A 23,348-nucleotide genomic window follows, 5' to 3' on the forward strand; every position below is an offset into this window, starting at 1 on the left:
GATAGAGTGTCGGTACTTAGTGAGGCTATAAACATCATATGATTGTAACATAATTACGTAGGTGCAGAATCAGATACAGACTGTTAAGCTAGCCTACCAAACTGCTGTTACCGTTACTAGGAACTATAATATATATTAATCGGTTTTCTGTGGTCTTTGTCAGTAGCCTGGGTACCATCTGGATAGTAGTTCACTCTGACGTTTATTATACTGATATAAGCAACTGTATAAAAAAAAATAAATTATGTAGTGACTACATAATCTTTTTTTTATACAGTCGCTTCTCTCGCTCTGACTTGTATATTACACTTATCTCTTCAGTCGCTTCTCTGCTATTTTGTCTGGAAACCATGCCGTGCATAATATTGTTTTAATGAGGGAAGTTACTGGTTAGTAAGGATAATGGTTACTGTAGATGCAGAAACTTTCGCGGTGGATTAATGTTCGCAGTTTTCGCATGCAGTGACCGCTTCACCGCAAACTTAAAGCCATCGCGAACATTTTCCCATTGCAATAAGAAACTATATTGCCTGGTACTACTGCAAACTTAAAACCAACGCGAAAAGTCTTTTTTCCTGCTAACGTGTAATTAAAGCTCCGCAAACTTAAATGCATTTTACAGTATTGTTGTTCCATAGGGAAGGAGTGGTTATAAGGACAATTATAGTTTCTCACATCTTAATGTTGTTGTTTTTTTCAGGGAAGGAATGGTTAGTAAGAATGTTGTCTCACATCTTAATCTCACGACTGAAATGTTGACTTGTATATTAATTACATGTAACTCTATTTTAAAATGAATCTTTTATGATGAAACTCTCGGGCGAACATACATCCACTCTGTAATTTGGTTTAAGATTTCAGTTTTTCGTTTTAAACTGTGAAAACCAAATAAAGCACTCATCATCATCTTAATGTTCAACTTGTTGGTTTTTACAGGGAAGGAGTGGTAAGGGTAATGTCTACATCTTCTCATCTGGAAATGGAGCTGGAGGCCTGCGCCCAGACTCGTGTGCCTTCCAACTCGTACAGTTTAGTACGTTAATCATTACACAATGTTTTACAGGGAAGGAGTGGTAGGGGAAATGTCTACATCTTCTCCTCCGGAAACGGCGGAGGAGGCCAGTACCCCGACTCCTGTGCCTTTGATGGGTTTGTGAACAACCCCTTCAGTCTGGCGTTCGGCTCGGTCTCTGGCACTGGGCGTAGGGCAGCGCACAGCGAGGCCTGCAGCGCACTCATAGCCAGCGTGTTCGCTGAGGACAGGAACAATGATGGGGGGCAGGAAATGGTTTGTTTGTTTGCTTGTTTGTTTCTTTGTTTGTTTTTTTGTTTTTGTGTCTCTGGATAATCTTTATGAGAAGGAGGGCCGTGCACAGTGAGGCGTGCAGCGCGCTCATAGCCAGTGTGTTCGCTGAGGACAGGAACAACGATGGGGGGCGGGAAATGGTTTGTTTGTTTGCTTGTTTACTTGTTTGTTTGTGTCTCTGGATAATCTTTATGAGAAGGAGGGCAACACAAAGCGAGGCCTCCAGCGCTCTCATAGCCAGTGTGTTCGCTGAGGACAGGAACAACGATGAGGGTCCCGAAATGGTTTGTTTGTTTGTTTGTTTGTTTTGTTTGTGAGGCTGGTTAATGTTTGATGAGAAGGAGGGCAGCATAAAGCAAGGCCTGTAGCGCGCTCATAGCCAGCGTGTTTGCTGAGGACAGGAACAATGCAGAGTGTCAGGAAATGCTTTGTTTGTTAATTTTTTCTTTGTGATGCTGGTAAATCTTTGACAAGAGTGAGGACAGGTAACAGTGAAGTCTGCAGCCAGTGGATTCGCTCAGGTCAGGAACAATGATGGGGGTCATTAAAATTGTTGTTTTTTTTTCAATTGGCATATGTTTATTTTGCTGATGGATATCAAAATCTCCTTCCAAGACCACTGTCATGCTCTAGCCTTACTGAATGCAATTCTCAGCCTTGTGCACATCTGTATCACAATTTTGCTGAAAAATCAGAAAATGCTTTCAATTGGCTCAGTCATGTTTAGCTGTTGTACAGTGAGTTGTTATATCAGACTGTACTGTACATAGTACATGTCTTATGCCAAATAGCAGTTACTGACTAGCAACTGGATATGACAAAGTCATTACCTGAATGTCTTACCTTCATTGACGTAAATACATGTCTCTCATGTGATATTTTGCCAGGTCACCACCAAGATCACGAGTGAGTGCACTGGAGATTTTTACCAGTCCTCGGCCGGAGCGCCCCTAGCTGGGGGCATCCTGGCACTTGCTATCAATGCAAAGTAGGTATACAATACAAAGTTTCCATCTACTAGATATTAACCATACATGTAGACATGTGACTGTATTTTTCAGCCACCATGCTATATTCAGTACATCACAAACCACATGTATGTCTGGCTACAAGTTTTAGTTTCTCCCTGCTCATTCATTCATTCATCCATTCATTCATTCATTCATTCACCCATCCATCCATTAATTCATTCCTTCATTCTTTCATTTGTACAAATTATTGCCAACATTGCCGATTTGGAAGTTATTCATTATGACCTTTTGACCCTTTCTCAGTGCTGCCCTGACCTGGCGTGACCTTAAGCACCTGATTGTCCAGACATCGCAGCCGGACAGCAGACTGACCAGCCTGGACAGTACTGACTGGATGACCAATGCGGCTGGACACAGAGGTCTGTACATGGTTTGTTTGAATTTATTTATGAGAAGCTCAAATTAGCCTGCAGGCCACTTTTCATTGAGGCCAATGTCATGATACACAATGCAGCATTACCATACACCGTCATGTGTATCCACTGTGCTGCTAACTTTGTTTCTATCTAAAACTATGGGTAAGGGGCGCAATCTGACATCTCTGATTGGCTGCCTAATGTTGAAATTGAATTGTTCCCATGCAGTGAGCAGCTATTTTGGGTTTGGTCTGCTGGATGCGTCAAAGCTGGTGGATGCTGCGAAAACGTGGACCACAGTACCTGGTCTACAGACCTGCGAAATGGAGCACACACTGGCAGCACCTGGGTAAGGACAGGTCCTGGACATTTTGAAACAGTGTCTTGGAATGAAACTTAATTTTTCTGTCATCTCTTGGCTATCCTTCTAGGGTTTTAGGGGGATTCATGTGCACTTGTAAGGATGCATCCATTACATGTTTAGTATGATGGTATGACGTATAGATGGCCATATTGAAGTCTCTGTCTTTTGGAGGCCACAGTAAGTTCTTCCCGCCTATACATGCATCCGTACATCCTTGCAATCTGTGGCAACTTTAAGTATTAAGGTTAGACATTAAGGTTAACTAATACCTTATTTAGATTGTTTAGATGTTTTGGAAGCTGACTTTTATCACCATGAATTTTCCAGCCTGACGATCCCCCAGACTGGCAGCCTGACCCTGACCGTGGACTACTCCCCAAGTTCATGTTCAGGTGTGAACATCCGGTACCTGGAGGTCGCCGTACTGACCTTGGACTACCACTACCAACGCAGAGGTCATCTGGAGGGGTCGTTGACCTCTCCCATGGGCACCACGTCTCTCGTGTTGAGGTACATGAAATTAGCTATACAGCCCATGCTGTCTTACTTCACAGGATATCTCTAATCAAAGCTAAGGTACTAATATCCCTGAGTCGAGAGGGGAAGTAGGTGCAAAGTGCATTTTTCAAGAGCACAACATTGGGCTGTCTGGGGTTTCCGGATTCGAACCCAGAACCTTAATGTTATAAGTCAACACCCCAAGTCCGTCTTGCCACTTCCCCCATTGTTCTATTTCAGTAGACACAGATATGAACATTTGCAGAACGCCCATGTGGTATGAATATCAGGATTTTATGAGTGCTCAGTTCTAGGGATTTGAAGTCAACACCACAAATTGTCACCTTGTTTTCCTCTACTTTGTTGTATTCCTGCAGACACAGGGATGTGGATATTTTGGCAAGCCCCCTTGCAGTGAACCAGGATTTCATTAAAGTTCTGAGTTCTAGGGATTGGAACTCAGAACCCTTAGATTCTAAGTCTTTTTTTCCTCTCCGTTTCTGTATTTTCACAGACACAGGGATGTTGACATTTTGGCGAGCCCCCCTGTGGAGAACCAGGACTTCATGAGTGTTCAGTTCTGGGGAGAGAACCCTGTGGGGACATGGACATTCGAGCTGAAGAACTTCTACCCGGACTTCCCGGGCAATGGTAAGTACGTTTTCACTTGTGGAGTTAGGATTAGTTTGGGCTTGGGCTTGGGGTTTAGTTGGTGTCAGGCAATGGTTCATACAGTTTTACTTGTTCTTAACGACACAACCAAAGAGAACTGTGATCTGCCGCTTATTCAGCAACACTTTAGCTAGCTTCTTATCAATCTTAGGGCTGAAGGACTCATTGCTTGTGGTTTAACAACAAGGATGTGGTCCCAAACATGATTAAGTCTATATCCCTATATATCTATATCTTTGTTCATGACTGGCATAGATTTGAGACCGTATTTGTGTAAATGTAGGGGTGAACGATTTACTTATGCTGACTATTAATTCTTAAATAATTCTAAGTTAGTATTCAGGCAGATTCAGAACTTACATATAAACTCAAACCAGTATCCTCAATGTTTACCAAGACGTTGAAGGTTCAATTTGACTAGGTTTTTAGCATTTTTTTTCAAATGTAGTACTTTTATAAATTATATATCATACCCATCCTTCTGTATGATAACTGTTGTGATGTTCATTCCAGGCACCCTGAATAAGTGGACCCTGACCTTATATGGCACAGAGACGGATCCGATGGCGGGGAACACATTGCCTGTAACACCAGGCACCACCTGTGTGTCTGACTGCTCCAGCGCCAGTCTGGTACTTCCCACGACAGCTGCTACACTCGTGTCCTCTACTCTGCTGACTAGTTCTGCCGTGGGTGCTGTTAGCTGGGGCAGTCCTCTCTCAGGGGCTAAACTACTGGGGCTCCTGGTGGCTGCTGTCTACCTCCTGTTGTAAATATAAGGAGCCTGGTATTTAAGGGTTGTCATCGTCAATTACTCGAACATTTTACTATTTAAGGCTATATATGGTCACATTCAAGATGAAATTTCACACTTGAAGTCCCCAAATACCTATTTTTGAAAGACGTAATCTAGCAGAATTATGCTAGATTACGTCTTTGATACGAGAATTTTTACACAGAAAGGCTTTCCTGTCACTTCCTGTTGATTTTAAGGAGCTAGTGAAGAAATGAAAGTCTTATCATGTAAATTTATTTTTAAGCTGTACAAAGATACTTTTACCCAACACTGTTCTGTCTTTGACAGAAGATGAAGAAGGTGAAGACAAAGAAAAAGAAAAAGAAGAGGAGAGGGAAGAGAAAGAGGAAACTGAGGAAAAACCGAAGAAAACATCCTTAGACTAGCCCCTTTCTGCACAAAGCTGTGCGGCCCAAGAAATTGATATGGGTGCCGCCCTATGCACCATGTGGTGTAGACCACTGTGAACATAGTGCCTTCGATCTTATGTACCAATATGAGAGCTCAGGAAAGCTTGTTTTTGATTGTTGCAAAAAAATAATACCAAGAGAACAACGTTGTCCATTATAGCAGACTTTGTTAGTTTTTTTTCAACAATATATTAAGTGTGTGACACATGTGAAGGCTGTGCCTTAGTATTATAAAGTAGTAATAGTCGATATTTAAAGTTTTTATCAATAATTTTTTTTGTTTTAAAAGAGGAAAATTAATATGCTAGAAATTAGGACAAATTTAGATTGGTATTGGTAACACAAAAATTGATCTTTTACCTGTATATTTAGACATTACGTTTCTAATATTTGTAGATCTTACGGAACAAAAATTGTCCTTTTTTCTTCTTCTTTGTGAGTTATGGTGAGTTATGATTTTGTTTGTATGTTTGTATTGGTGTTTTATGCCCTGTAAACCTGCTCAATGTGTAACTCACCAGGTTTGTACTAAACAGTACAGGCTGCATACCCGGTACCAGATTTGTAATTATGAAGATTACAAGCTGCATATCAGAACAGATTTATTTGATCCACTGATACCGAGGAGGACTTCTAATCTTGATAATGGCAAACTTGAAACATGTAAAATTAATGTAAATATCATAATTTAAGTCACACAGAAGCTATTTTCTCTAATGTTGAAAAATCACAAACTTAAAATAGGAAAAAAAATTATATTTGCAATATCTAAGAGACGTAACACTGTTAAAATTTTATGAGTGAAAGAATATGTAATAATTAATGACAATCAGATGTTTTTATAATGAAGTGTGCCCCTTTGGAGTGTTGAATCCGGAGTGTACTTTATATAACCTTGTTAATTATTAGAAGGCGCAAAGGAGACAATACAATGGATTTTGTTGCAATAAATTAAAACACCACAACTTCGTATGAATATTCAGTGCGACACAATTTTGATTAGTCGTATCGTACTCAGTGGAATATCTACTTTTACGACAATGTTAACAATGTACAGTGTTTATCTATATGATTTTATCCCATCTATACATCGAGAATCGCAACGATTGCATTTGATAAAATATTCAAATACTGTAAATATCTTTAAGTAAGCGTACCTAAGACAGACGACTGCTCCAACGGTGCACCATTTTTTTGCGGTGGTTCGTAGAAAATCGTGAACGTAAAACCATCCGGATTTTTTAAAAGTCGTTAGTACCCCCAAACTTACTGGCTTGTGCCTAACACACGTCGGCATGTGCGCATGACCCTAATAGTCACAATGATTGGTACCGCTACGCTACATGCAAGTTTACACCGCTGTACTGTGTGAGTGGTATACTATGTTATTAGTTCAGTGCTTAGCTTTCTTCCAACACAAAGGTATAATACACGGATCAAATATTCAACAACTGTGGCCTTTTTCAGAATCACACAGTTATGTTGTTGCCTTTTCGGTAAACAGTTTCCATGACCAGTGTGAAAGTTTTGCCCCTAACAGCTGGCAACCGTACAGAGCTTGGATGTTTGTTTACCTGACCTTTGGGACATGGGGCCATATAGATTAATAACAAACGTCATAAAATCGGCTCACACTTTTAATGAGCGCGATTCGTACGGTATATTGCAGGGTACCAAGGCCAACCCGTACTAAACCAACTCCACTCATACTTCTTGAAGGTGGATTCATACAATTGTTGACGACACTCTCTGGGTTTTGCGTATTGTTGGCTACAATTGTATCCATGTTTGGTCTCATTGTTACATCTTTCTGTAATAATGGCGCTTTAATTTTTTAGTAAGTCGACGGACGTAACACCTTCAACCAAGCTGCAGAAATGTAGTCGCCACCCACTTGTGGTGCGAGCGAAGAATCCCGACACACGAAACTTTAGATCTATACTCAGATCAGCCAACTATTGGCGACTACAAGTACCGATGGATTGAAGAAAATAGCAACACTCCATTCTGAACTCTTCAGAGCAGCCCATGCTCATCGTTCTCAGTTCAATCTCAAAGTTTGACAGTTCCGAATTGAATCGAGAATATATTACAGATATCATCAATATAGTAGGTGTTATATTTTGGCGTCTTTTATTTTATGGAGGACACGTATAACGCTGTGTTATCGCTGTATATGATAAAGTTATCGGCTATGTGGGAGCCGCCGTGTGTTAGATGTACAACAACACAAGAATGTGGCTATAGCGGAGACAATAATGGAGCGATAGTAAAGGCATTATTGTGGTGATAGCGGAGAAATTACCTGCACGAGCGCGAATCAGATAAACCTGGCAGCGGAAACCATATCTACCAGCTGGTGTAGTACAGGGCTTCACATCGGCGTGGGGCTGCAGCTATAGCGGAGGACTTACAGGTGAGGTGTTTCGTCTTAGATAATACAAGTCATTTTTGTACATTGTTACTCTCTGAAAGGCGTGACATAATAAGCTCATATCATCTGTATAGAACTTTGCGAAATTTAGAATGATAGATACCCAGAATATTCTTAAACTTTTAAAAAGTTTATTTGACATAAAACAATAAACAAACTATTTGAAATCTAAAAAAAAAACAGTAACATAAGTATACCTTTGTTAGTTTGTACAATGTTAAAAACTAAAGAACTTTGTGAGGAAGCAGTGTTACTTGGTGGAAGAAATGATATAAGTCTCCCTGTTCTACATTTTGGTAATGTCAGATGGTTATGGTTTATATTTAGTGTCCTTCAAAGTTTCTTCTTTCCTGTCATTTGTCATGTATTACACGGGGTGGTTACTTGTCCGCATCTTGGTGAAAAATGATGATCTCTGTCACAATTGTCTAGGAGAGTGTTTTCGCTGATGCAACATGGCGTTTGGACGGAAACTCCTGGTTGTAGCAGCGCTGATGGTGGCTGGCGCAATGGCAGGTAAGATAGCACATTAAATATGACATTGTATACCTATCGTGCTCTTATGTTTGCTTACAGAGAGGCCAGTGGTATAGTTCACTCATTACTGTAGCACTGTAATAGAGATAGAATTCTAGTCATAACGTTAGTTCACCTTTATTTTTTAAGATATTGCAGTTTAAAAGTACCATCCACCGACTTAATATCGTTTTTAAAACCAACGGATGTAGGTTACTCGCGGATAAAGGTATTACTAAACTAGCGTTTAACGATGTATAACGGATAATTGTGCAAAACCGTTTGGACTCTTTGTATCACTGAAGTGGCAATATTTAGGTCTTTCAACAAGAACAAGTCATGTGTAGTACTTGTGTGGCTTGTATATGCACTGTTAGACCACTTGGGTTACAGTAGGTAGTCAACAATACCAATAAGGCATACGTTTTCATAATTTCAATGTAAAATGCTTTAACATTTCAGACCACCTGAGTGACTTCTTCTTACGTCACCACCGGTCCATTTCCGGTCACAACGTGAAGACGTACTGCGGGGTGGACCCAGAATACTGTGCGCGCCACTGTAAGATAGACAAGGGTTACAACTGCCGGTCATTCGACTACAACACCGGAAGCAGGTACGACGTCACTTCCGCTGTAATAGAGATTAGTTCTCTACTACTTTGTAAGTGACTTACGTTGTACGATTTCCGGAATGTTATTATGTATATATATATTCCTACACTAGGTCCATAAAAGTAATGTGTTTGTCACATTTTCGAATAAAGAATATGTAGCGACGGGTGCAGATCAATAGACGATATTCTAATGTTAAAAAAGTAAATATCACAAGGACTGCCCTTTCTTTCGTTTCAAATAATTATCTTCTCCTTAAATACTGGCTTTCAATTCTGTCGTTTTCCAGCGATATTTCCATTCGACTTATAGACCCTCCTTTCATTTTTAGCGTTTTGTTGGTCGACTTTCTGAGATATTTCTCGAAATCTGTCCGTCTTATGTCTCTTCCTTAATTTTTATAAGGTTGATATCTCTTTATTAGATGCTGTTATATGAATGACGAAAGCTCGGCTACTGCTCCAACCAACTACGTCAGAACCATCGGGACGGATTACTACGAGATCAAAGCAGGTACGAGCGCATGCTGGTGGTCGTTACGTAACCAACACTGAAATAGTTGGGACCTACCCAGTTTTTCTGCTGACACCGTCGCGAAATGGACCCGTCTCCGTGACGTGGCGTTGGAGACATGTGACTGCAGCAACAGGTCATAGGTGCCAGATAGCCTGTGTCGCCCCCCGTCTCTGGTCAGTGTAGGACGGTGAGATCGAATGTACACTGTCAACTTCCTAGTTGGAGATGACTTTTCACTACTGTTGTTTACGATGGTTCTGCCTTATCGTGTGTGTAGGCCGTGTGCTGGACATAATAACATATAGGTATCAGATAACCTGTGTCGCCCCCCGTCTCTACTCACTGTTGGACAAATATGCACAACCTCCTGGTCAAAAATCAACTTTTGTTCACCATAATTCCGCCTTACCTTGTGTGCAGGCCGTGCGCTGGACCTGTACTCGTTCACAGCGAACAGGAGGCTGCAGGGAGTGGCGAACATTATCAAGTGCGGCATGAGACCGGAGGACTGCGCGCAGTGGTGTATGAAGGAGGCTTCCTTCACATGCATGTAAGTACATGTAGTACATTCCTACTCATTTAAACACATACACTTATGCCTTCGTGTGTGGCGTAACTGGTGGTGTATTGGACTTATATAGAGGTCCTGAGTTCGATACCCGCCGTGCCCCCGACGTTGTGCCCTTGGGAAAGGCAGTTTACACGACCTTCCTCACTTCACCCAGGTGTAGAAATGGGCAGAAAGTGGCAGAGTGTTTGGTCCAGAACCCAGAGATCCCGGGTTCCAGTCCTGTCTTACGACCGGTCTTACGCGCTTGGGGAAGGCACTCTACATGACTTTCCTCACAACAACCAGGTGTAAAATTGGGAACCTGACTTTGGTTGGGGAGATAAACGGCAGTGGACGGAGAGGGATGGACTCTGAGTTGCAATATCGTGCCCGAAACACAGTAGATAGGAATCCTACTGCCTCTACGGCTTTAAAAGGGCTATGGAACTGCCTGCGCTGTCAGTAGCGTGCGTAGTCTGTTAAGGGCCCTCCCGCAGGAAATGGAAGCCGTGAGTTCGATTCCGGCCAGAATTTTTCCAGTACAAAGAACCTGTAAATACACGTCGTCTGTCTTCTCTGTCTCTGTCACAAAGACCAGGTCCTCAGTGAGCTAAAATGGTTCGAGATCACTTCTGATCATTTATTTTATCTCTCCTCTCCAGGTCGTTTGACTACGACACGGAGTTCAGCTGCTGCTACCTGAGTGAGGAGACACGACAGACCATGCCATCCAGCAGCTTCGTCTCGTCTACATCTCACGACTACTACGAGTTCAGATCAGGTGAGTCTGTTTGTTTGTTTGTTTGTTTGTCTGAGCCTTTGTTTATTCGTGATATGTTACCTGAGTGAGGAGACCCGCCAGACCATGCCGGCCAGCAGCTTCGTCTCCTCAACATCACACGACTACTACGAGTTCAGATCAGGTGGGCTTGTCTGTTTGTTTGTTTGTTTGTTTGTCTGAGCATTTGTTTATTCGTGGGATGTTACCTGAGTGAGGAGACCCGCCAGACCATGCCGGCCAGCAGCTTCGTCTCCTCAACATCTCACGACTACTACGAGTTCAGATCAGGTGGGGTCGTTTTTTGTTTGACCCTTTGTTTCTTCGTGGGAAGGTCTCGCGATTGAATCAAATGCATCATTGAATCCTGCATTAGGAATCCAAGTGAATGTTTAGAATAAAACAAACAAACAAACTGAACTATTTACGAGCATCTCCCGGTATGTTCCTTGTATTGGAAATTACATATGATTCAAATGAGACTTGAGACTTTATAAATTGAATGAATAGCAATGAGGGTTGCATTTATAATGGAACCAAACAACCCGCCATTACAGGAGCGGCCACCGGTTATTTTGACCGCGCCCCGGGCCACAGTCTGACCAACAACAACGACCTGATCCTCTGCAACATCGAGCCGGAAGGCTGCGCGCTGAGGTGCCTTCAGGAGACTAACTTCGACTGCAGGTCGTTCGACTACGGCTCTTCATTTAGGTGAGCAGGACTTACTTTACTGTGACTCAAAACTAAGGGGCCCGACCGTGCCCCCAAATTAGCCTGACATCGAGCCGAAGGGCTGGGCACTCAGGTGCCTTAAGGAGACAAACTTCGACTGCCGGTCCTTCGACTACGCTTCCTCATGGAGGTGAGCAGGACTTACTTTACTTTTACTGAGAAATCCAGGGTACCGACCGTGCCCACAAAATAGGCCGACATCGAGCTGGAGGGCTGCGCGCTGAGGTGTCTACAGGAGACTAACTTCGACTGCAGGTCGTTCGACTACGGCTCTTCATTTAGGTGAGCAGGACTTTACTTTGACTTATAGTCCAGGGGTCCGACCGTGCCCCCAAAATAGCCCGACATCGAGTCGGAGGCGCTCTGAGATGCCTTCATGAGACACTCGACTGCAGGTCCTTCGATTATGGCTCTTCATAGAGGTGAGTGGGGCTTATTACTTTACTCAGACTTAAAACTAAGGGGCCCTGTCGCGCCCCCAAAATAGTCTGACATCATCGAACCGGAGGGCTGCGCGCTCTGAGGTGTCTACTGGAGACTAACTTCGACTGCAGGTCCTTCAACTACGGCTCTTCATTTAGGTGAGCAGGACTTATTTTACTTTTTGCTTAGAATTCCAGGAGCCCGGCCATGTCCCCTAAATAGCCCGACATCTTGCGCTGCGCTCTGAGATGCCTTCATGAGACACTATTCGACTCAGGTCCTTCGATTATGCCTCTTCATGGAGGTGAGCAGGACTTACTTTACTTTGACTGAATTATAGTTCAAGGCCCCCGCTATGTCCCAAAAATAGCCCGACTTCGAGCCGGAGGGCTGCGCGCTCATGTTTCTACAGAAGAACTGCACGACAAAATTAGCTATCAAAGGTGAACTATTTCGAGTATACTCCGAATCTCATCATGTTTAATGAATTTGGCAATAACAACTTGGGTCCAATAAAAAAAATATACAAACTCACTGAGCAGAATTAGTCAACTTAATATTTTTATACCCATTTCTATGCTTTTGACTGTTCTGCTCATTTAAACGATTTGTGACTTCAAATGTAACTATTTAAGTTTTTTTCTTTCTCTCTTTCCCTCAGGTGCTGCTACCTCAGTGCCCAGGACCGGACCACCCAAGCGTCCAGCTACCAGGTGACAAGCGGACAGGACTATTACCACTACTTACCGGGTAAGGACGCTCATTGTAGGTATGATGTACGGTTGTGACCCGTATCGTGACCCGTAAGTGACCCGTATGTGACCCGTACGTGACCCGTATGTAGGGAGGACTACTACCACAACATACCGGGTAAGGACACTATCAATGTTCATTCGAGATGGGTTTATTTTCATGATCGATCTGTCTTGAAGTGTAGTAAAATGAAATGCACAAATCACAATCTAAGTGGTAATTTCCTGCCCGAGCTTAGTGAACTCCTCACCAATCCTCCTTAGCACGTTGTCATCAGCTAATCGTCTGATCCACGGAGCCAACCGAATGAAACTATTCACAAAGATTGTATATCTCGTTGCTTGAGTAACTACTTTTTGGCGTATCTTATTACCTGGATGTGTAACCTTCATCGACGTGACGTGATTTTACTTACTTACTTCCCAGGGAACCGCTGGAGGGACGACGGGCGGTGCGGCTCGAGCTGGGCGGCTGACCTGGCGAGTCCCGCCGAGTGTGACCCGTACGGAGACTACTGCTGCTCGGGGACACGGTGCCAGCAGGGCACGTGCACCAGCGGAACGGACTATCGTGAGTATGGAGTATCCTCTCTTACCAGTCTTAGCCTCCACCAGGCCTTCCTGCAGGGTCATGGATCGTATAACTCAGTAACACATGTCCATTCATAAAGCAGGTCACGTGTGCCGTGAGTACGGAGTGTCCTTTCTTACCAGGCCTATAGTCTGCACTGGATCATAGAACTCAGTACCTCATCCATTCATAAAGCACGTCACATGTACCAGCGGAACAGACTACCGTGAGTACACAGTATCCTTCTTACTAGTCCGAGCCTACACAAGGCCTGGTTACTAGGTTATCATGCACTTCGGATCGTAGAATTGGGCACAGGTGTGGGGAGAGGGTCTGTAACTGATGGGTCACCTGTCGTACTTGAAAGTGAAAGTACCTGTTGTACCGTACAGGTGGGTGGGACAGATATGGAGAGAGGGGTTGTGAAAGTAAAAGTACTGGTTGTTCCCTACAGGTGGATGGGACAGGTGCGGAGAAAGAGTCTGCAGCTGCACCAGCCACAGCAGGACCATGACGTGTTCGGGCAGGACCATCCGGGAGCTCGACTTCTTCATCCCCAGGAACACCAGGAACCTGTGAGTACAGAGATTCCGTCACGTGTTTTTGGCATCAGAAACGGGTCAAAGTTTCCGAGTGATTGGTATCAGCCCCCGTCTCGGTTGAGGAATGGTGGATGGGCCCTGGTGTATATTGACAGATGCACTTGATGCTGGTACCATTCAAATTTTATATGTTATTGGTAATTGGCTTTTAGGCTTTGGCGTGTTACTTAACGCATTAGCATCCTTAGCAAATAAAGGAATGGTTTTAAGATTATGCAAACTTTGATACTTTCTCTACATTACTGACGCTATATACGTATAGTTATACTACATCATATTGAAATTGTTGAAACAATTGATTAATAAATTAAGATTCTATTCTTCTTGACAGAGATCTGAGCTCCAATGTGCTGACAAGTGTCCCCGTATCTGCTCTGGCGAGACTGACGGAACTTCAAACATTGTGAGTGCACGCAGCTTATATGCATATCAAGCTCAATAAACTTAATTCATTTTGTCATAGCTTATACATGTACTGCCTTTTATGTCATACCTGTGACGCGAAAACGTTCGATACGGGTGTTCCGGACCGGGCCGTACGTTTCCGTATCGCACAGGTTCGAAAGGCGTATCACACAGGCTCCATTCGAATAAATTGCTGTTTCGAGCGGGCCGAATTGGCAATTCGAATACCTGATTCGGACGTTGGAACATTGCTGTTGCATCACTTATTGTTCGAGGGCACCAAATTTGTTCAACTTCTGGTGCATTTCGCATCAAAACATAGGTTTTCTCAGGTGGGTATGACATAAATAAAATACAACACGGTGTATTCCGCATCACCCTCGGTCTCAGCCCTCCCGCGGGTCGGATCACCCTCCGGCCTTCGGCCGTCGTGCGATCTGACCCGCGGTCGGGGCTGATACCTTGGGCGATACGGAATACACCGTGTTGTATTCTATATTTACAGAGCAAGACTTATAAACGACTGTTGTTTTCTGCAGGACTCTGAGATCCAACAGGATCGGTTCTCTGCCGTTTGACGTATTTGAGGACTTGAACAGCGTACAAACCATGTAAGTCCATCTATGATCTGCTAGAAATATAATTATACATTTATGATATACAATAAGGACAAGTCAGTTTAAGAGGGAAGCCATCTCACAACTTTAAAGCAATGATGCTTTCATGTCTCTTACATAGACTTATTAAATGACTTCTGTATATCCAGGCACTTGATATAATAAGATACAGGCTTCCCAGCACTAATGACCAAAGCTGGAGTCTTATGTCCACAAATTATCTAGTTTATGATATTTGCATACTGAATTATTCACCAGTTATGTCAATCCTTCAACAAGATCTCAATACGTACATTTGTTACGTTTCAGAAACCTGCAGAATAACCAGTTCAGTGAACTTGACCTGGGACAGTTCATGGACCTCCCCACCCTCCGGAACCTGTAAGTAAAGCCCCGGGCCTGGGGTGTCTTCTGTACAACCGTGCTCTAGCCGCCATAGTATTGTTGGCTTGACACTGATGCAATACAGCTATCAGAAAACCAGTACAAACTGGTACCAACTAAATTACCTATTATACAGTCAGAAAATAGTACATATTAAATGTATCAAGCTAGAGAAATCAAACCATGAAGCCGGCTTGGAGTCTATCTTCTTCTGGCTTTTGTTGTAAGACGAGTCTTTTCCTACTGTCCATTTAACAGCTGCTAACATGTCTGTTTCCCTCTCTGCAGGTACATTGACGCCGGCACTAACCTTAAGTCCAGCTAGCTGTGGATCCCTCCCGAACCATGGCGTCTTCTGTTCCTATTAAAACAGCTAACATGTCTGTTTCCTCCGCAGGTACGTCTGAATACCTCTGTACAGGTCCCTACAATAACGCTAACATTTCTTTGCTCTTCTGTGCAGGTACGTTGACGCCGGTACTGACCTGAAGTTCACCTGGGGGTACCTGCCGGAGGTGTACCCAAACCACGGCGTCTCCTGTCCGTTTAACGACTGCTACAGCCCCTGCGGAGACCCGCACTACCTTAACGGGCCGGAAGACTGGAGCCGCCTACAGAGGGGTAATGACAATGACAATGACGATGATCTTCATTTGCACGTTCCTACCCAAAGGGGCTAAATGCAGTAGTTACATGAAACGTTTCTGTGAAGAATTGTTACTGTGTCAGTGGGAGAGACAGGCCAACTAAGGCTATGCTACACTACCAGTACAGCTATCGTTTACAAAATAGTCAACTGTGTAATGTTGTGCTATCACTGCGTATCGTTCACGTGTCTCTTCCCTCTTCTTGAAACAAGGTAATGTGGAAATAGTAGTAAATGCACAAAAAGCGGGCTTTACCAATAGCGATAATGCTTGGTAATGATGGCCTTGGCATCTGATGCTAAAGACAATATCCTTAGTTATCTCTCTCAATCTCCCCCTCTCTCTCTAGACAGGGACAGAGAGTTTGATAAAAAGAGATAGATATAGATATATATATATAGAGAGAGAGAGGTGGGTGGATGGAAAGAAGGAGAGATAAATAGTTGACATCGTATACCCATTGTTTCTCAGATCTGGTTATCAAGAAGCTGTACTTTGATCTTGCCGACCTGTTCTACCTGGTGAGCGACGCGACGCAGAGCGTCACTATCTACGCACACACCGTGGTGGCGTCAGCCGGCGTCAGGTAAGCGTCACTATCTACGCACACACGGTGGTAGCGTCAGTCGGCGTCAGGTAAGCGTCACTATCTACGCACACACCGTGGTAGCGTCAGTCGGCGTCAGGTAAGCGTCAATCATGTTGCGATAATCAGTTAATATAAGCTTTGATATAAGCTTTAATATAAGCTTTAATATAAGCTTTAATATAAGCTTTAAGTTTGAGTAGGACACCTCTGTGTGCCTTTTTGTGCAACAATAAAAACTTTGCTTCGGTTGCTCAGCAATATGGGTCTTTATTGTTATACTTCACACTGCAGCTAGGTGTCGCTGTTGCAGTGTGAAAAATGCGGAATCAAACGTGTCTGATTTTATATCATCTCTCATCACGGTTCAACACTTGAAGCTTCATCACTGATTTTGAATTAAAAATCAGAAAGGCTTCACTCTTTGCTGTACATGAAGAACTTTGACATCATTATCCGGCATTTCCTCCAGTTTCGACTTTGATCTGACGATCCATACACAGATGTTCTGGACCGGCACCAACGCAGACCTGACCTTTAACCTACCCAGCGGCCACCACCACGGTCCCATCATCACTTGCGGCACGCTGGACGACAGTTTCCAGCAGATCAACATCAACGTTGGAGACAGGCTGAAGGTGATGCAGTTTTGTAATAGATTCTGATACGTTAGATTGTGAACAAAATACGACTTTCTCGGTGAAGTTTGAACTAGTTAACTGTTGACCCTCTACATATAATGGTATCCAAAGTTCAGATATACATCCGTAATAAAGAGCTAGTAGAATCTAGACTTAGTTAGCCCCATCGTCTTCCCTATATCACATTACAAAACTGTGCACATAAGAGTTCTGGATAATAGAGTTTGTTGGTCAACAGAACGTCATTGATGATCCTTAATTTGAATGAAGACTCAGGGTTTAAAGGTTTGAGCTTTGTTCCAACACAAAGTACACTCACCATGATTTTCGTCGATCTTGTCCACCACGAGTCGCCAGATGTCTGATTCACTGCGCTGACTTTTTCGTTGGAAGGGTGATGACATCAGGAGTGGATCAAAAGTGTCGGGAAGACGGAATGCACCACCGTCACTATTCAGTGGGGACTGATTGGCCCTGGTGTAGATTGCCTCCTGACGAACGTCGTTAAGTTGCTTTCTTCTCTCCATAGATCAACATCGTGACAAACGAGTCGTTCGCGATGCCGTACCCATGTGGCGACACCCGCAGTACCGCTCTGTCCCTCCAGGCGGACTCAGATCAGATGGCCATCACTGTGCAGTGTGCGCGCCTGCTGGCTCAGGTTTGTTTACTGTTTGTTGTTTACTGTTTATTGTTTATTGCGATGCCGTACCCGTGCGGCAACACCTGCAGTACCGCTCTCAGTCTCCAGGCGGACTCAGACCAGATGGCCATTACGGTGCAGTGTGAGCGCCTGCTGGCTCAGGTTTGTTTGTTGTTTGTTGTTTACTGTTTATTGTTTATCGCGATGCCGTACCCGGGCGGCAACACCTGCAGTACCGCTCTCAGTCTCCAGGCGGACTCAGACCAGATGGCCATTACGGTGCAGTGTGCGCGCCTGCTGGCTCAGGTTTGTTTACTGTTTGTTGTTTACTGTTTATTGTTTATTGCGATGCCGTACCCGTGCGGCGACACCCGCAGTACCGCTCTATCCCTCCAGGCGGACTCTGACCAGATGGCCATCACGGTGCAGTGTGAGCGCCTGCTGGCTCAGGTTTGTTTATTGTTTACTGTTTGTTGTTTACTGTTTGTTATTTATTGTTTATCGCGATGCCGTACCCGTGAGGCGACACCCGCAGCACCGCATATCTCCTCTTTTAGGCCACTTTGATTTGATTATATGGATGACATTCGCTGAGAATGTCAAAATCAATGCGAGCGTGCGAATAAAAAAAGTCTGACTCAAACTGAACTTGTAAAGTACAAGGTAATGATAGAGCTTCAGTTGCCATTATTCATGTTATACATGATAAAACGATTTTTCAAAACTTCAGAGGACTTCAACCTAGCGGAACCCCAGGAGCCATCTGATGCGCATGTTTAACAGGGTCCTGAACCATACGATAATCTCTTTGTTGCTATATTCAGTACTTGGAAAACCTTCAGTGACTTTAAATGTATCAAATGTTGTTTTTCAAATTTGACAGGATTTCAACCTAGCGGACCTCCGCAGCCAGCCCATGCGGATGGTGGACTGGGTGATCTCGCAGGGGCGCGCGGCGGGAGACCCGGTACATAGCGAGGCCGTCACGATCAAGTACGAGCTGATGGTAACTGCCCGGGGAGCCCGGTACGTCCCTTACCTGGCGCAGTCCGTCTACTTCAGTATGCTGGACGACTACTACAGAGAGGTGAGTTTGTTTGTTTGTTTGTTTGTTTGTTTGTTTGTACGAGCTGATGGTAACTTCCAGGGGTGCCCGGTACGTCCCTTACCTGGCGCAGTCCGTCTACTTCAGCATGCTGGACGACTACTACAGAGAGGTGAGTTTGTTTGTTTGTTTGTTTGTTTGTTTGTACGAGCTGATGGTAACTTCCAGGGGTGCCCGGTACGTCCCTTACCTGGCGCAGTCCGTCTACTTCAGCATGCTGGACGACTACTACAGGGAGGTGAGTTTGTTTGTTTGTTTGTTTGTTTGTTTGTTCGTTTGTTTGTTTGTACGAACTCATGGTAACGTCCCGGGGAGCCCGGTACGTGCCCTACCTGGCGCAGTCTGTCTACTTCAGCATGCTGGACGACTACTACAGGGAGGTGAGTTTGTTTGTTTGTTTGTTTGTTTGTTTGTTTGTTTGTTTGTTTGTACGAGCTGATGGTAACTGCCCGGGGTGCCCGGTACGTGCCCTACCTGGCGCAGTCTGTCTACTGCAGCATGCTGGACGACTACTACAGGGAGGTGAGTTTGTTTGTTTGTTTGTTTGTTTGTACGAGCTGATGGTAACGGCCAGGGGAGCCCGGTACGTGCCCTACCTGGCGCAGTCTGTCTACTTCAGCATGCTGGACGACTACTACAGAGAGGTGAGTTTGTTTGTTTGTTTGATTGTTTGTACGAGCTGATGGTAACAGCCCGGGGTGCCCGGTACGTGCCTTACCTGGCGCAGTCTGTCTACTTCAGCATGCTGGACGACTACTACAGAGAGGTGAGTTTGTTTGTTTGTTTGATTGTTTGTACGAGCTGCTGGTAACAGCCCGGGGTGCCCGGTACGTGCCTTACCTGGCGCAGTCCGTCTACTTCAGCATGCTGGACGACTACTAAAGCGCGGTGGTTTGTTGTTGTTGTTGGTTGGTTGGTTTGTTTGGTACGAGGCGAATGGGTAACGTCCCGGGGGAGGCGCGGGTACGTTGCCCTACCTGGCGCAGGTCCTTCTACTTCAGCATGCTGGACGACTACTACAGGGAGGTGAGCTTTGTTTGTTTGTGTGTGTGTGTGTGTGTGTGTGTGTGTGTGTGTTTGTTTGTTTGTTTGTTTGTTTGTACGAGCTGATGGTAACGTCCCGGGGAGCGCGGTACGTGCCCTACCTGGCGCAGTCTGTCTACTTCAGCATGCTGGACGACTACTACAGAGAGGTGAGTTTGTTTGTTTGTTTGATTGTTTGTACGAGCTGCTGGTAACAGCCCGGGGTGCCCGGTACGTGCCTTACCTGGCGCAGTCCGTCTACTTCAGCATGCTGGACGACTACTACAGGGAGGTGAGCTTTGTTTGTTTGTGTGTGTGTGTGTGTGTGTGTGTGTGTTTGTTTGTTTGTTTGTTTGTTTGTACGAGCTGATGGTAACGTCCCGGGGAGCGCGGTACGTGCCCTACCTGGCGCAGTCCGTCTACTTCAGCATGCTGGACGACTACTACAGAGAGGTGAGTTTGTTTGTATGTTTGTTTGTGTGTTTGTTTGTTTGTTTGTTTGTACGTACGAGCTGCTGGTAACGGCCAGGGGTGCCCGGTACGTGCCCTACCTGGCGCAGTCTGTCTACTTCAGCATGCTGGACGACTACTACAGGGAGGTAAGATTTGTGTTTGTCTCTTTGTTTGTTTGTTTGTTTGTTTGTTTTGTTCAAAGTTTGTACGAGTTTGAAACGGTCAGTGGAACCCGGCACGTGCCCTAGTCTGGAGTCCAGCCTTGGTAGATTAATACAGAGAGTACGTACACATACAATTAAGGCTTTTATGCATCGATGTCCTTGGAGTATTTTCTAGTTAGGAAACGATAATTATGACACTCCACGCTGAACATGTGGTGTAAATTTTTTATTGGACTTGACAACGTTAACGTCTTTGATATTTACCAACCACGCTACAAGAGAACGGATGTATGGGGAATGGTTACTATAAAAAAGTTGTATCAACAATAGCTGCTAAGTCACAGGTAGGGATAGTAAATGTTAATATTTGTGTGAGAACTCGTATCTATTGAGTCACAGATTGGGGACGAAGTTTCGAGGCCGAACCATCATCTTGGTGGCCTTCAGTGAGTAGTAGTAACCTTTCCAGTGGAACCACCACATGCCCCACCCTGTGTCAGTACCGTGATAGTCACCTAGCTGGAAGTAAGGACCGTTAAGCGCAGAAAGAGCACAGTTGTTATACCACCAGCCTCCTGACAGGTGTTCAGCGCAGTGTCCACTACTGTCCTCATCATTGTCCACATCAGTAGCACTGAATTTCATACCATTACTGTACGCCATAGAGTCCCCAGCATTCCCACTGTACCCCCCAATGTGCAGTGTATAATCCATACTCTCATTTCCAGTCCTGAAAGTAGCATATTTAGCATAGGCTACGTTAGCTTCCCAATCTTTCAACTCCACGTAAAACTCATAGTCATTATGTGCTGTCAAGTTGTGAATCTTATCCAGTCCTAGCCAGTGTTCCCCCTCGATATTTCCAAACCCATTTTTATAGTCTGCCCAACGTCTGTTAAAGTTGACTTTCCCATCAAACCTCCTCTGTATGACAGTCCATCCCCCACCATCTGTAGTCATGTCACAGAAGACATCAAAGTGGTCGGTTGAAGATGCAGGTTTGATGGGGAAGACTCCGTCTTGAACTGAGTTGGTCCAGTAGAGTACAGGATAGAGGGCTGCACAGTCCTCAAAGCTAGCAACGACGGCGGGAGGGTCGTTTCTCTGGTCTTCTGCATGGTTGCTCAAACTTTCATCTGTAAATATATCCAACACACTCAATGGTTGTACTGCTCAAGTATCAAAGGCCATTAACAGCAAAAACTTATTTCCTTGGACTACCAAACTATGGCCTCGATGGCAACTTTCTCCATCCTGTATATACTCCACAAGCCTCCAAAACCAGTGTTCACTGCTGATATCTCCTAGTATAATTATACCTTTCATCTTCCATCAATTGACTTCAATGCCAAGAAGTGGTAAAATGGCTTTGCATGGAACAAACCCGTTACAACTCCCCCACATAATTTACAAACAATAGCAAATCTGAATATATACAGTGTGTAAAAGTTGACGTTACATCTATGATACCTTGAGCATCCTGTGTTTGAGGAATTTCAGCAGAAAAGGTGACCCCACCAGTCACCAGCAAGATAAAAGTCACCAGGCTGAAGGTCTGAGTCTGAAAGTATGAACCAAATTGGGACTTATTTTATAGCGATGCGGAATGGCTAAATAGCTAAGCGGAGGTCAGAGGTCACGGTACGATCCTTAGCAGTCTTGCTATACGTTGTGCCCCTTATACCCCCCTCACATTATCCACGATCTTCGGTCGTATGGATGGAAGATCGGCCATATTTAAGATCGACAGAGGGTTGCGCGCATTTTTCACCTGAAAACCGTCCCTGTCACACATAAGCTATACTTTGTACCTTGTACAATTGCTGTGCAATTAAGTTATTATCATAAGCGAGGCTCGGGCGATTGCCGCAGTATCGTCGTCCGATCGATTTTCGCCTAATGTGAGGGGGGTATTAGGAATGGCATTTCACACGACTTTCCTCACACCACCCAGGTGTAAAAATTGGTAACTGACTTCGGTTGGGATGGTAATTAGCCGATGGAAGAAGAGGGATGGGCTCCACATTCCAATACCGTGCTCTGGACACAGTGGATAACAACCCACTGCCCCATGTGGCCTGAAAAGGGCTACCTTTACCATTCATTTACATTTTATTGTATCCGCTCTATCCCAATGTGATTTTATCCACAACTACTACTAACAAACGTTATTTGTATTGATGTATAAACACAGAGCTGCCACATGCATTAGTTTTCCACACAAAGTTCTATGCCTTTTTTTGGTTCCTTCCAGCCGTTATGATTTATACAACAGCCTACCTGCCTTATACAACAGGTTACCTTGCAGTCACCAACCTTTTTTTATTCCCAGCATCATGCATACTGCCTTGGGCTTACTCAAAGATATGGTATAAGATATACTATATAAGATATAAGATAAGGAATCACCTTCGTCATGGTGGCAATTCTGTGATCCAGAATGAGTCCTTGTTTCTCTGACGAGAAGGTTTTTTTATCCCATTTCTGGTGTCTTATCAGCTGGGAGCATCTCCTAATGCTGTTGTATGTAACGCTTGTAATGGATGGCAACAAACGTCATGTACAAAGTGTGTTTGAAAGTTTATTGATTTAGGGCTTGAACTCTTGACATATGTTTGCTCATTTGCCCAAACTTGGCCATTTCTGAACATGTCTGTCTCCATGCGTATGTTCGGCTGCTTTGATCAGCGAGGAATGTCAACAACAGCGATGCCAAGTAGTCCCTAGTATTTGTCAAGTCTCTAGTGTTTTCCTGT

The 23,348-nt window shown here is 44.2% G+C and overlaps 4 protein-coding genes across 4 annotated transcripts; 3 read left to right on the forward strand and 1 right to left on the reverse strand.

The window, feature by feature from the left end:
- Nucleotides 1-350: 350 nt before the first annotated feature.
- Nucleotides 351-5,965, forward strand: LOC118430828 (proprotein convertase subtilisin/kexin type 4-like). The gene is made up of 9 exons (XM_035841858.1): nt 351-355; nt 701-710; nt 1,064-1,288; nt 2,194-2,294; nt 2,581-2,696; nt 2,922-3,042; nt 3,385-3,567; nt 4,070-4,206; nt 4,741-5,965. Exons 1-9 carry the CDS (start codon nt 351-353, stop codon nt 4,998-5,000), a joined length of 1,158 nt encoding a protein of 385 aa, XP_035697751.1. The 3' UTR covers nt 5,001-5,965.
- A 2,340-nt stretch (nt 5,966-8,305) lies between these two features.
- LOC118430830 lies at nt 8,306-11,559 on the forward strand. The gene is made up of 6 exons (XM_035841863.1): nt 8,306-8,383; nt 8,846-8,999; nt 9,422-9,510; nt 9,934-10,063; nt 10,726-10,844; nt 11,399-11,559. The coding sequence occupies exons 1-6, from the start codon at nt 8,323-8,325 to the stop codon at nt 11,557-11,559; spliced, it is 714 nt and encodes a 237-aa protein (XP_035697756.1). The 5' UTR covers nt 8,306-8,322.
- Nucleotides 11,560-11,700: 141 nt separating this feature from the next.
- On the forward strand, nt 11,701-20,645 carry LOC118430832. The gene is made up of 23 exons (XM_035841864.1): nt 11,701-11,706; nt 11,770-11,858; nt 12,661-12,749; nt 13,179-13,322; nt 13,715-13,741; nt 13,777-13,897; nt 14,256-14,327; nt 14,869-14,940; nt 15,256-15,327; nt 15,794-15,951; nt 16,449-16,563; nt 17,036-17,201; nt 17,734-17,865; nt 18,731-19,190; nt 19,268-19,332; nt 19,388-19,474; nt 19,510-19,596; nt 19,632-19,718; nt 20,059-20,145; nt 20,181-20,267; nt 20,342-20,428; nt 20,488-20,574; nt 20,631-20,645. Exons 1-23 carry the CDS (start codon nt 11,701-11,703, stop codon nt 20,643-20,645), a joined length of 2,412 nt encoding a protein of 803 aa, XP_035697757.1.
- A 331-nt stretch (nt 20,646-20,976) lies between these two features.
- On the reverse strand, nt 20,977-23,010 carry LOC118430834 (fibrinogen-like protein 1). Its single transcript, XM_035841866.1, has 3 exons — nt 23,002-23,010; nt 22,063-22,153; nt 20,977-21,728 (listed from the first exon to the last, which is right to left on the reverse strand). The coding sequence occupies exons 1-3, from the start codon at nt 23,008-23,010 to the stop codon at nt 20,986-20,988; spliced, it is 843 nt and encodes a 280-aa protein (XP_035697759.1). The 3' UTR covers nt 20,977-20,985.
- Nucleotides 23,011-23,348: the final 338 nt, after the last annotated feature.

This window comes from Branchiostoma floridae, chromosome 14, assembly GCF_000003815.2.
Source record: "Branchiostoma floridae strain S238N-H82 chromosome 14, Bfl_VNyyK, whole genome shotgun sequence".
Taxonomy (NCBI): Eukaryota; Metazoa; Chordata; class Leptocardii; order Amphioxiformes; family Branchiostomatidae; genus Branchiostoma; species Branchiostoma floridae.